Source organism: Lynx canadensis, chromosome A1 (genome assembly GCF_007474595.2).
Source record: "Lynx canadensis isolate LIC74 chromosome A1, mLynCan4.pri.v2, whole genome shotgun sequence".
NCBI classification, from domain to species: domain Eukaryota; kingdom Metazoa; phylum Chordata; class Mammalia; order Carnivora; family Felidae; genus Lynx; species Lynx canadensis.
This window is the reverse complement of record NC_044303.2, coordinates 105832388-105844864: the sequence shown is the minus strand read 5'-3', so window position 1 is coordinate 105844864 and position 12477 is coordinate 105832388. Positions and strand designations below refer to the sequence as shown.

Sequence of the window (12477 nt, the reverse complement as noted above, 5' to 3'; positions counted from 1 at the left end):
GACTCTGTGCTGACAGCTCAGAGCCTGGAGCCTACTTCGGATTCTGTGTCTCCCTCTCTCTCTCTGTCCCTCCCCTGCTCATGCTCTGTCTCTGTGTCTCAAAAATAAATAAAACCATGAAAAAATTAAAAAGAAGTGACAGACTTTGTTACTGGGTTGAATAAGAGATGAGTAATAGTCAAAGTCTGACTCCAAGGTTTAGGGCTTGAGCAACTGAAAAAAATGAGGGACTTGGTGTTTATTGGGGAAGATACGGAGAGGAATAGAGTAGATTTTGTCTGTGGTGGAAGGAATATCAAGAGTTTGATTTTAGATGTGTTAACTTTAACTATTAGCTATCTGAGGTTGAAAAATCAAGGTGGCAGCTGAAAGAATGATGTAAGGTTCTAGGACGGGGGGTGTTGAAAGAACTGTAAATTTGAGAGTTCTCAGCAAAAACACAGTATTTAAAGTGATGGAACTAATGATCTAGATGATAATTATGGATTAGAAAAAGAGGAAGACTGAGATTCTTTGATGTCTTAAGTATCCTCTCTAAAGTTGTTACTGAGTGTCTTTCCCCAAACTCTCAATGTTCTCTGTGCAAACTAAAATGAAACCAGATAATGGGGAGAAGAAGGAGATGGGGTTATCGACATTTCTTTGATCGGATACGTAGGTTTTGATTGACTTCTCCGGGATTTTATTTCCATTATTGATAAACTTATGATTCATATCAATTGATTATAGCAAAATTTTCTTGCATGCAAACTAGTGAAGATCGAGAAGGTCCCAGTTGAACAATTTCTCACAATTTTGTTTGTCACCGATGTGTATGGATTTCTGAACCTAGGAAAGTCGGTCATAATTTCATTCCTACTATGCAATCTTGAAAAGGTTTAAAGCTAGAGATTGCTTTGTGCTAGAGATTAAAATGAATGTGTGGAATTTGAACTTTGTCATTTGCACGACCTCTCTCTGAAAAGGAATTCTTGCTAAGGCACAGACGGTTTTAAGCTCCTGTGTTGCTCCACAGACAACCGAGTAGGCAACTGCTACCTGAAGTTTGGTCCTCGAGGAGACGGGAGTCTGTCCTGCAACACCGAGATTGGGGTGGGCGTCAGTCGTTCCTCGTGCTGCTGCTCCCTGGGAAAGGCGTGGGGCAACCCCTGCGAGACGTGCCCCCCTGTTAACAGCAGTGAGTATGGAGATGGGGAAGAGGAAGGGAACAAACTGGCGGCTGAAGACTCGTTGCCATTTTATTCTTGTGCTGGGGGTAGGGTCTGTGGCAAGGGATCCGAGTTTGACTTTGGACTGATTTCAGTGATTATGCTGAAAGCAGCCAAGAATGTTTTATATAAAAGGAATTACAGTTGTTCTTTTTTCGTTTTCCATGATATGATAAAAAAAATTTTTTTAACCACAATCCAGTGTGAATGGTGATGTTATCAGTCCTCTGTGGTAATCACAAAGAAAGCCCATTTCTGAGACTGTCTCAGAGTTGGTGGTAGTTTGGGTTCCTAGACATGGTGTATTTCTGAGGTCAGTCAAATGATGTCTGACATTGAAATGCCTGTTCTGATAGGGCCACAGATGAAACTTTCGAATTGTTGAGTCTTTCTGGGTTTTGTTTTGTTTTGTTTTTGTTTTTGTTTTTACTAGCAAAAAAAAAGTTGCGATATAAATGGTCTGTGCTGAAGTTTTTTTTTCTTCTTTAATCAAAAACAAATGGTTTTAGTTATTCTGTGTATGTAATTTTTGAAGCAGTGACCGTAATTCAAGTAAAATGTAATATACTTTTAAAATATATTTGCAAAGGCACTAAGGAAAATACAGCTTACCCCTCTTTGGATGTGTATTTTGAGCCCAGCAACTGAAAGATGCCTCTTCATTGTCTCAGGCACTTGAACCATCGATCTCACCTCTCTTCTCTTCTGTGTTTTATAGCTGAATATTACACCCTGTGTCCCGGAGGAGAGGGCTTCAGACCTAACCCCATCACAATCATCTTAGAAGGTGAGTGCACCTCTCATTGTCACCCAGATTTAAACAAGGTAAAGATTTTAGAGAAAAGCTGGTAGAAAGGTCAGTGGGGAGCAATCTGAATGAGAATATTTTACAAAATTACAGATGTGCAGTCAGTTACCAGGATGCCGAATTAGCGCTTGTCACTCAGAAAGATACGAGCCATGGCACTGATCTGCCTGCTCTGCAGAGAAGCTGTCTGTCCAGTCATCCCCAGCTTGCTTTGCTCACTCTTCTCAGATTTTAGTACATTTGCACAACAAAGCCAAAAAAAAAACACTCCTGGTCACAAGAAGCCTATCCTCTAAGTATGAATTCACATAGATGCATGGAAGTCTGCGGGTCTTACAGTATTTGAGAGTTCTAAAAGTGACTCTTGTTCTCGATGGTGGTATTTGTTGTGAGTGAGCTGTCTCTCCTTACACAGATATTGATGAGTGCCAGGAGTTACCAGGTCTCTGCCAAGGTGGAAACTGCATCAACACTTTTGGGAGCTTCCAGTGCGAGTGCCCGCAGGGTTACTACCTCAGCGAGGAAACCCGCATCTGTGAAGGTGAGCTGCACGGACCCTTAAACGTTAATAGCGCTCTTTAGAATAAAATTACCAGTCAGGCTTGGAGACAAGGGCCCATCCTCAGATTCTGTCAAAGGATCTGTTAGCCTGGTCCATAGCTTTTGTCTTTTCACATCATTGCTGCTCAGTTGGATGATGATAGATAAATTAATTTACAGCTCATTTGCTATAATTTACTATTATTTTTCTCTGAGTGCATGAGTTGAGTATAAATGGCAAAAGCTGGATCAGTATGAAAGCATTCCGTATCAAGTAAGTTATTAGTTCAAATGATGGTAAGAGTTATATTTTATACACAGAAAATAGGTAAGCTTGAAGGCAACTATTAAGTTATTATTTTGCATTAATTTTTAAATGTTAAAAGGCATAGTAAGAAGACATTCAAAGATTATGCTGATGCCTTTCTTGCTTCGATCTCATCCCTTCTCACATGGCACAGTAATCTTCCTCTCAGGGGCCTGGCTTCTCCCCACGGGACTAGGAGCTTCTTGGTCAGAGGCCCACATCTTGGTTCTCTTGGTAGCTACGAGCTCTGACTTAAGATAGAATCTCCATGTTTATTTGCAGAATGAATGAATGAGCGTTTCTAAAAATGAACATTAAACATGTAATATAAGTGTTTCCATTATAACCTTTCTTTTTTTCATGGTGATTACATTTACTGAAAGGGTTGGAAAAAAATAAAAATTTCTTAATGTCAGAAATTAGGGGAGTTTCTCTTCTGAATGCCTTTTACATTTAAGGAGGCAGTCCAACAACATCTCCTATATTCCATACACAATAAATGCTTTGTTTCAGCCAACTGTTAATGGAGAGGCAACTAGTGCAACTCCCCGGACCAAGAGCGTTGGAATACTCCGTTTTGTTGACTTATATACCTTGTATGTTTCCTTATCAATTTCTGTAGTAGTCATAGTTTTTTCCACGTCTCCCAATATCATTTTTAAGTGCTGATCATGAGCATGTAATCTGGGTGGGAGTTCTCTTTGGTTTCTCATTTTCATATAAATTCGCTCATCCAGGCTGGGCCTGATGAGACCCAGGGGTTCTTCTACGGTGTTGGTAGTTCATTGCTGGTCCAGGTCGTCTGCCATGTTTCAAACCACGTTCCCTCTCCCCCCTCTCACCAGAGTATACGAGTCTCTCCCCGTCTCCAGAAATATGAAAATGCCATAACCTTTGTTTTAGAACGTGTTAGGTGAATGCTTCTGGAAGAAGGATGATTTAATAAAGAGAATAACTAGCATCTGTGATACTTCTGGAATCTGTGAATGGGGTACTCACTTGAAAGGAGCTATAAAGATAAAGGCTCTCCTCAGAATCAGACCTATAAACCCAGAGAACAAGCTGATGTTTTCCAGAAGGCAGGGGAGTGGGAAGATGGGCAAAATTAGGTAAAGAGGAGAAGGAGATACAGGCTTCCAGTTTCAGGATGAAGAGGTCAAAGGAGTTAAAGCCACAGCATAAGGAATACAGTCACTGATATCGTAATAACAGTGTAATGGGACAGATGGTAGCAGTGAACATAGCATAATGTATAAACTTGTCAGATCACTCAGTTGTACAGCTGAAACTGATGTGACACTGTGGGTCACCTATTAAATTAAAAAAAAAAGATAAAGGCTTTCCTAACTGCATTCATTTTAAAGTTGGTACTAGTTTAAATGACGTAAGTGAACAGTAAGCTTTAAAGCAGTTCCATTTGAAGAATATGGAATTTCATTTAAAACTTTCACTTAAGGGGTGCCTGGGTGGCTGAGTCAGTTAAGCGTTCGACTTCGGCTCAGGTCATGATCTCACGGTCCGTGAGTTGGAGCCCCGCATCAGGCTCTGTGCTGACAGCTTAGAGCCTGGAGCCTGCTTCAGATTGTGTGTCTCCCTCTCTCTGACACTCCCCCATTCATGCTCTGTCTCTGTCTCAAAAATAAATAAACATTAAAAAAAATTCACTTAAAATTTTATTTGAAAAAATAGGAGCATTCACATTATTTTTACCAGTTTAGAAAAATGTCTTTTGATCGTCTTTGTTTTTTAACACTGGTGTTTTTTTTTTCTTTGAAAAAGACACACTTTTTGCCATGTAAATACGTATTTGGGGGGTATTTTCAGTATAATTGCTTTAAATTATAATTTTTTAAAAAATATGGATTTGGGGAATCGGCAATATACTTTGCTTAGTAGTTTAAATAATATATATTCATGGAAAAATAACTTCATCAATTAATGGATATTCTTGCCCACTCTAGATATTGATGAGTGTTTTGCACATCCTGGTGTGTGTGGGCCTGGGACCTGCTACAACACGCTGGGCAATTACACCTGCATTTGCCCGCCTGAATACATGCAAGTCAATGGAGGCCACAACTGCATGGGTAGGTAATGGTCTCAGAGAATAATTAGGTCACGGTTGTTAGCTTCCCAGCCAGCACTTGTATTTCAGGCACTTGTGTCTCAGAATTATTGTTCAGAAAGGTTGGAAGGTGTTTATGAATGATGAAGTATCTCAAAGTCTTATACACTTCTGACTCTCTATTATGTTTTTGAACTTGGACTATATAGTTACCTTTTAAAAAGCTTAAGTCTGATACACAACACGTCATCAAATGTTTGGATTTTCTGTTCCTAAATAATTTTTGTTTTCCATTCATGTAAAGTAAACATTATTTTACAAATAATAGATTGTTTAAAATAAAATATATATTTAATATATGTTACTTTTAAAATTAAATAAATGCCTTTGAGTAGAGAAACAAATACCTGTTAATTCTTTTCCTAAGAAAATTATAAATGAAATCCCCTGTTTGAAAACAGGAGACGTTAGCTGTTAACCTAGAAGTGATTTAGATTCAACTTAAAGAATTATTTTAAGATACCTCCAAATGACCGAGGAATATTCTGGAGTTATTAATCAAGAAAGTTTGGTGTCTCCAGGTATGTGGACTCCACTATTAGCTGCCTCCTGCTATGATTGTGACTGGTTGGCTTGTTTTTCTGCTCATAGACATGAGAAAAAGCTTTTGCTACCGGAGCTATAACGGAACCACTTGTGAGAATGAATTGCCTTTTAATGTGACAAAGAGGATGTGCTGCTGCACGTACAATGTGGGCAAAGCGTGGAACAAACCCTGTGAGCCGTGCCCAACACCAGGAACAGGTGAGCACATAGCTCATGCTTCTGCCAGAGGCCAGGCCGGTGACACATACACCTATGTGACCACATAGTAAAAAGCAAATGTGAGCTAAAACCACACGTGTTTAGTTCTGAGAACGTCCAGGAACATCATACAGCCAGTCTCCCAAGCGGCCCTTCTTGGGGCTCAGATACTGATTCCTGGCATATCTTTTGAGGGGAAGTCTGGGGTGTTGAAAACAGACTCTACTGCTAAACAGCTAAAATTTATAGCCCCGGTCCACTTAAATTCATTATTTTACACTGTACTAGTTGATTATTCATTTATTCATCAAGCAGATATTTATTGAGCAACTATTTGTCATTGTCCCCAACCCGGAAGGTATAATATTTTGATTTAAAAACTTGCAGTAACTTCAAGTCCATTAAATTCATTAAGTATTGTTTTAGTTTCAGTCTTGAAAATATGCAAAAAAAAAAAAAAAAAGGATTTGACAAGCAAACTGTTCATGAAAGCAACCTATTGCCAACATGTTGGGCGTTTTTTCCCCAAATGTATCTGAAATTTTTAGGCAGAAAATAAAACTTGTCTTCATGTGGTAAAACTTTTCTCAGAAGCTCAGGTTCTTTTGAAAGAAAAACTAAAAGAGAATAGCTACGAGAACCAAAAAAATATCCTAAAACTGTTGCCCATTCAGGCTCTTTTGTGATGTAGGAAGTGGTTACTTTTAATAGTTGTATACTGTTTAGTTTAATAGTTGATACTAAACTTTGAACCAATAGGACAAATAAGAAACAATGATTTTGCATTTGTGGCCAGGTATTGCTTAGGGTATGTATATATTTAAATGTTCCATTTAATATAATGATATAATTAATGTGGGGATGAAATGAAAGGTAAGGAGAAAAATGATGAAGAGTGACCTGTGGAGTCTTTCTCAGCGGCTCTAATTCAATGGGCAAATGGATGTTCATAACTTGCTTGCCATAGTTTTCCTCCAAAAAACAACAACAAAAAAAAAACAAATGGAAACATTTTTACAACTCTCTAATTTAAAAACTCCCATCACGAGGTTGAAGATCACTGATTTGGGAAATTAAATACCACTTTTTGTAAGAGCAAGTATAGGGTGAGGCTTAGGTGTAAGAGGACAGGTCTTTATTTATATTGAAGCTCTGCTGTTATCTGACCTTCGGCAGATCCTTTTCTCCTTTGTGAAATGGATTCCTTATATATAGAATAGAGATAATAAATTAAAAATGACAGTAACTCACTCAGATGGTTATAGTAAATGAGAGGATGCATATAAATTATAATTGGTGCATTGGCAGGCAGTTAGACACCATTGAATTGAGCATCTATTTATTGTGTGCCCCTGTATGTGATGTGGATACTCAGTGAGTTTTGGTGGATGAAACCTAGAGTTCCTCCTTTGATAGCGCTTGGTAGGTAGTATACAATATGTGTTTTACCTAGTATGGTTTTCAGGAGGTTTACTCACATGTGTCACCATGGGCATCAGAAGCAATCTGATCAGAGTAGAAATGAGAAAATTAAAATTGGGGGGGTGCCAGGGTGGCTCAGTTGGTTAGGCACCCAACTCTTGATTTCGGCTCAGGTCATGATCTCATGGTTTGTAGGTTCCAGGCCCACTAGCAGTGCAGAGCCTGCTTGGGATATTCTCTCTCTCTGCCCCTCCATCTCTCTGTCTCTGTCTCTCTTAAATAAATAAATTAAAAAAAAAAAAAAAAGACATTTAAAAAGGTTAGAATTTTATATTTCTATTAGTTTGGCGGATTATGTGTAGGAATAACTGTTATAGTCTCTGTTTTATTCTATGATGCGTTGTTTCTGATGCCTCAAATTTCATATTTTAACAAGACATTTATGTTTAAAAAAATAAGAGAAAATTCATGTCTCATTCATTTCTCATTGTTTCACACTGTGAGACTGTTTTTTGCACACTTCTGCCTGTGTGCAATTTTTAATTCCTTTTTAAATTCCTAACCTAACCTGGTTTTCCAGTGTGAATAAACTGGACCACTATTAAAGATCTGCATTTCCAAAGAACAGAAGAATTTAAATGCCTAAAGTAGATATTTTGAATCTTGTAATGATTTCCTTCTAACACAAGAGAAGTAAAAAGTTAATGATGAAAACAATGGTAAAGAATGCCTAGATCTACTTCTCGCAGAAGCTGGTACTGTTAGTGAGTAAATATAACTGAAATTAAAATGTATGCTTGTGAGTAATATAAATATATTTGTCAGTGCAAGCAATAGTATGTAAAATGTTACCTGAAAGGAGTTTGAGAATTTTAAGAGTGCATTTGTTTCATTTATATTTTAAAGCTGACTTCAAGACCATATGTGGAAATATCCCTGGATTCACCTTTGACATTCACACTGGAAAAGCTGTTGGTAAGTTCTTCCAGATTATGTTTATTTTAATACCTACAGGTAGCATTATTTGAAAGTCTGTTCAGTGTTTTTAAAGCTTAAAGTGCCTTGAAATATAATAATCTGGATTCTGATCTAATATAGTTAGGCAAGAAAGACCTTACATGTTTACAGACTCGACCCAAGTGTTAATAATGGTTTTATCCCGTCAGCATAGTCTGGTGATTGAGTTAGGATAGTTCCAGGACTGTCTCAAGATTTCATACATTTCAAGCTGAACCCTTAATTTTCCTTTCCGTGAAGACTCTAAACAATCCACTATATTGTAACCTTCAGTCTCTCTTTTCCTTAAGTATATGTTTATGTTTTTGGTGTATTTTTGCAGTGTCCCTTTCTACTGATGTACCTTGGAATTTGCAGAATTATTAATTATCCCCATTAATTTTTTCTGAATGTACTTTCTGTTCATTCTGCTTTTCTTCCTCAAAGACTAAGTAAGCAATATAATTTTAAGTCTCCATTATCAATACGTATATAACAAGGTACAGATAATTAAGGACACATAGCTTTCATCATTACATGAGTAGCAGCAGTCAGGGGAGCCCGAAACGTAACTTGAAGTTTGATTCTCTAGGAAGTTTATTTACTACATTGACAGTAAAATCACCTGATATATTGATCAGCTACTTATTTTACCAACACTGTTTAAAGAGAAATAGGCTGTTATATGGCCTTATATGCTTTTGTAAATTCAGATATCATTCATATCAGTGTTAAAATTTATTTTTGTGACACTGTGTGTTCTCATTCCAGCATACCCATAACATTATCAGAGGTTTTTATGATAAATACATTAAGCAGAGCCGTGTATATTTGACCGAATCTGTTCATTTTCAGACATTGATGAATGTAAAGAGATTCCAGGCATTTGTGCCAACGGCGTGTGCATCAACCAGATTGGCAGTTTCCGCTGTGAATGCCCTACGGGCTTCAGTTACAATGACCTGCTCCTGGTCTGTGAAGGTAATCTGAATGATGCATGACCCCCTAGCCAGGAAAGTTTGGTAGACATAAATGATTTTTGGACGGTTTTCTGATTTTTATGGTTTCTTCTACAGTACTGAAGAGCGGGTCACCAAACTAGTGAAGCGAATGTCATAGTAATGGAGTGAGGAAGTTCTTTAAATGGAACTGTTGCTCTTTCAGATATTGACGAGTGCAGCAACGGTGATAATCTGTGCCAGCGGAACGCAGACTGCCTCAACAGCCCCGGGAGTTACCGCTGCGAATGTGCCGCGGGCTTCAAACTGTCCCCCAACGGAGCCTGCGTAGGTGAGAGAGAGACCGACTCCTTGCCCAGCATTCTGTGTTCCCTGCACTAAGCAGTTGTCCGTGCTTTCCTACCAAAAAATATTTTCGGAGATAACTTTGAAATGATTTCCTAAGTAAATCTTTTCATTCATATTGAACTATTTTGCCATATATTTTAGTCTTTTTTTTGTTTGTTTTTGGTTAGGTAAAAGAAATCTCTTCAATTGGATTTTCTAAAGATTAGACCTAAAATGAAATAGTATCCCTGAGATACCGTACCATCAGCGTGTAAGAATGGCCTAATTTTTTTTTAAGTCTTGGAGAGTTTAAAGCCTTGCTTTTTTTTGATTCAGCTGTTGTTATGGTTCATTCTCAGCCTGTCTGTAATAATTAGTAGCAGGTTGTAGAAACATGCCTGTGAAAAAATGAAGGAATCTTAATAAAAATCATATATGTCTAACATGTGTTTTATTTTTTGTTTTAGATCGCAACGAATGTTTAGAAATTCCTAATGTTTGCAGTCATGGCCTGTGTGTGGATTTGCAAGGAAGTTACCAGTGCATCTGCCACAATGGCTTTAAAGCTTCCCAGGACCAGACCATGTGCATGGGTAAGAGGGAGGACCTGAGTTCCAGGAGAGAAGTGACCTGAGACTCCAGAAGAGACTATGGGTCGGCCACTTGCTGTGACTGACTACCACGTCTCTGTCAGAAACCGTCTTGGCCAAAAGTTAGCTTTGTTAAACCGTTTATGCCTTCGTTGAATGTAAAATTTGCGAGCAGGGACACACCACGGTTGGTTCTCTGGCTCACTGTTCACAGCCTTTTTGCCCAGATGCCTTTCACACACTTTACCACGTACTCTGGGACACTCCAGGTTATGTGGACGTCCCCACAGTACCCAGTGGCCCTTTGCCCTTCTCTGGTCCCGTTTAAGAAAACCTTTCCAGCTGCAAGAATGCAAAGGAGTGGTAATAGTAGTAGGAGCAAGAGGGTTGAGATGAATATATAGACACACACATACACACATCTTTTTTTTTTTTTTTTTCAACGTTTATTTATTTTTGGGACAGAGAGAGACAGAGCATGAACGGGGGAGGGGCAGAGAGAGAGGGAGACACAGAATCGGAAACAGGCTCCAGGCTCTGAGCCATCAGCCCAGAGCCTGACGCGGGGTTCGAACTCCCGGACCGCGAGATCGTGACCTGGCTGAAGTCGGACGCTTAACCGACTGCGCCACCCAGGCGCCCCACATACACACATCTTATACACCTTTTCCCAAAATCATTGAGTACATGGGACTTACCTGCTTCTTTTGTGTTTTAACTCTTAAAAAAATATTTTTAGGAGGAAATGTACCAAAACTCTCTAAAATGTCCCCATAGCTAATGTAATGGGTAACTGAGCAGTAATAATGTTCAGTAAGTACTTGCTGAGCTGACAGGTGATGAGATTGCAAAGGCAGGTAGGCTGGCTGGCCCTTATGGAGCCCACCCTTGGAACTCAGTGTAACTCCTTTAATCTGATGTCGACAACGGGCTCTATCTCGGCCAAAACAGTTCTCCCTGCTTTGCACTTGAAGGAGGAAAATTACATTAAAAACTTGGCTATGTATAATTAGCACATTCTGAGTTTAGGAAAAGCTGAAGTTATGTATCTACTATTTTGGTATTGAAGATACTACCTATCTGAAAAGTAATGTCAGATTTCAGCACCATAGAACTGCTTTCCTTTATGACATATCCATACAACAAGGACTGCCCGGAAAACGTTGCCTCCTATGGCCTCCCCTGTGGACTTGGGCCGTGGTGGTGGAAAAAACTGTCTAGGAGATGCTGTGCAAAAGACAGATAGAGGATCTAGCCCTATTTGCATGAACTTTCTGAGAATGCTTGCTCACGCATGCTTCTCCTGGCTGTACTCTGTAAGAGAGATAACATGATTTGCTAAAAAATACATGAGATTTGATTCAGAGATTTATATGGAGAAAATAGGCCCTCGATTCTAATAATTCATTCATGATGAAAGTCAGTGAGACTCCTTCATAATACTACTCTTCAACAAAGCTTTCTTCCTAAGAAACATTACTTTTTTTTTTTTTTTTTTTTTTTTGCATAGAAGAAGAGTTCGCACAGTCTGGAATTCATTGTGTAGGGAATCTGTTCTCTTTTAGGAAGAGTCCTTTCTAAACGTTTTTTTTAATTCCATTTCTTGAAGGCTAATACTAATGAGTTATAATAGACATCTTCAGTGTGGATTCTGTTAACTCATAAAATTTAGGAAACTAAAATTTGTCTGTGTTGTGCTCATCAAATTAATGTATGTAAATTTCTGGGGGAGTGGTGTTGATAATGCTTAATAGAACAAATTGTTTAGGGTTTCAGAAGACTGGTTTCCTTACAAAGTTGACAAGCAAACCCATTCGTTAAAACATCTGCACTCAGGGGATGCTTGCTTAGCTATATGAGCCTATAAATCACTCAACAGCACCGCATCTTATAATTTTATAATTTAGAGTTTTCTCCACCTCATGCTCATTTTCCCGAAATAAATAGGGGTTCCTAAGTATTGAATGAGGAAAATATAAGTGACTCTGTACTTTTTAAAAATGTAAATCTTTAACAGGCTGTGTTTTTCTAGTTAAAAAATTGAATTCCTTGGAGCCAATGTTTCTTTGTAGATGTTGACGAGTGTGAGCGACATCCGTGTGGAAACGGGACTTGTAAAAACACGGTTGGATCCTATAACTGTCTCTGCTACCCAGGGTTTGAACTCACTCATAATAATGATTGCCTGGGTAAGTTCTCAGTCCTTTATTGCTTCTATTTATGTCCATATAATATACTAGAATAAGGAATAAAACCAGAGTAAATCAGATGTTTTTATCCCTGAAGTTGCAGATTGGTGCCGAAAAGTATTGTAATAACATTGACTCATTTCCACTGAACTGAAGTCACAGTATTGGCTTAAATAATCACAGGACAATCTGCTGTGTTCAGCACTTCTGTCAATCAATCCATCGATACAGGGGGGAAGCCATGAAGACGATAGTAAATCTA

The 12477-nt window shown here is 38.5% G+C and overlaps 1 protein-coding gene and 1 pseudogene across 1 annotated transcript in view; one reads left to right on the top strand and one right to left on the bottom strand.

The window, feature by feature from the left end:
* FBN2 (fibrillin 2) overlaps nt 1-12477 on the top strand; it is a 255055-nt gene that overhangs the window by 205242 nt on the left and 37336 nt on the right. Inside the window, exons 37-46 of the mRNA XM_030317707.2 lie at nt 1016-1177; nt 1927-1995; nt 2432-2557; nt 4825-4950; nt 5580-5732; nt 8061-8129; nt 9006-9131; nt 9315-9440; nt 9904-10029; nt 12099-12215. Coding sequence (XP_030173567.2) covers nt 1016-1177; nt 1927-1995; nt 2432-2557; nt 4825-4950; nt 5580-5732; nt 8061-8129; nt 9006-9131; nt 9315-9440; nt 9904-10029; nt 12099-12215 — 1200 coding nt within the window. The remainder of the gene's footprint in view (nt 1-1015; nt 1178-1926; nt 1996-2431; nt 2558-4824; nt 4951-5579; nt 5733-8060; nt 8130-9005; nt 9132-9314; nt 9441-9903; nt 10030-12098; nt 12216-12477) is intronic.
* LOC115515516 lies at nt 3373-3672 on the bottom strand (annotated as a pseudogene).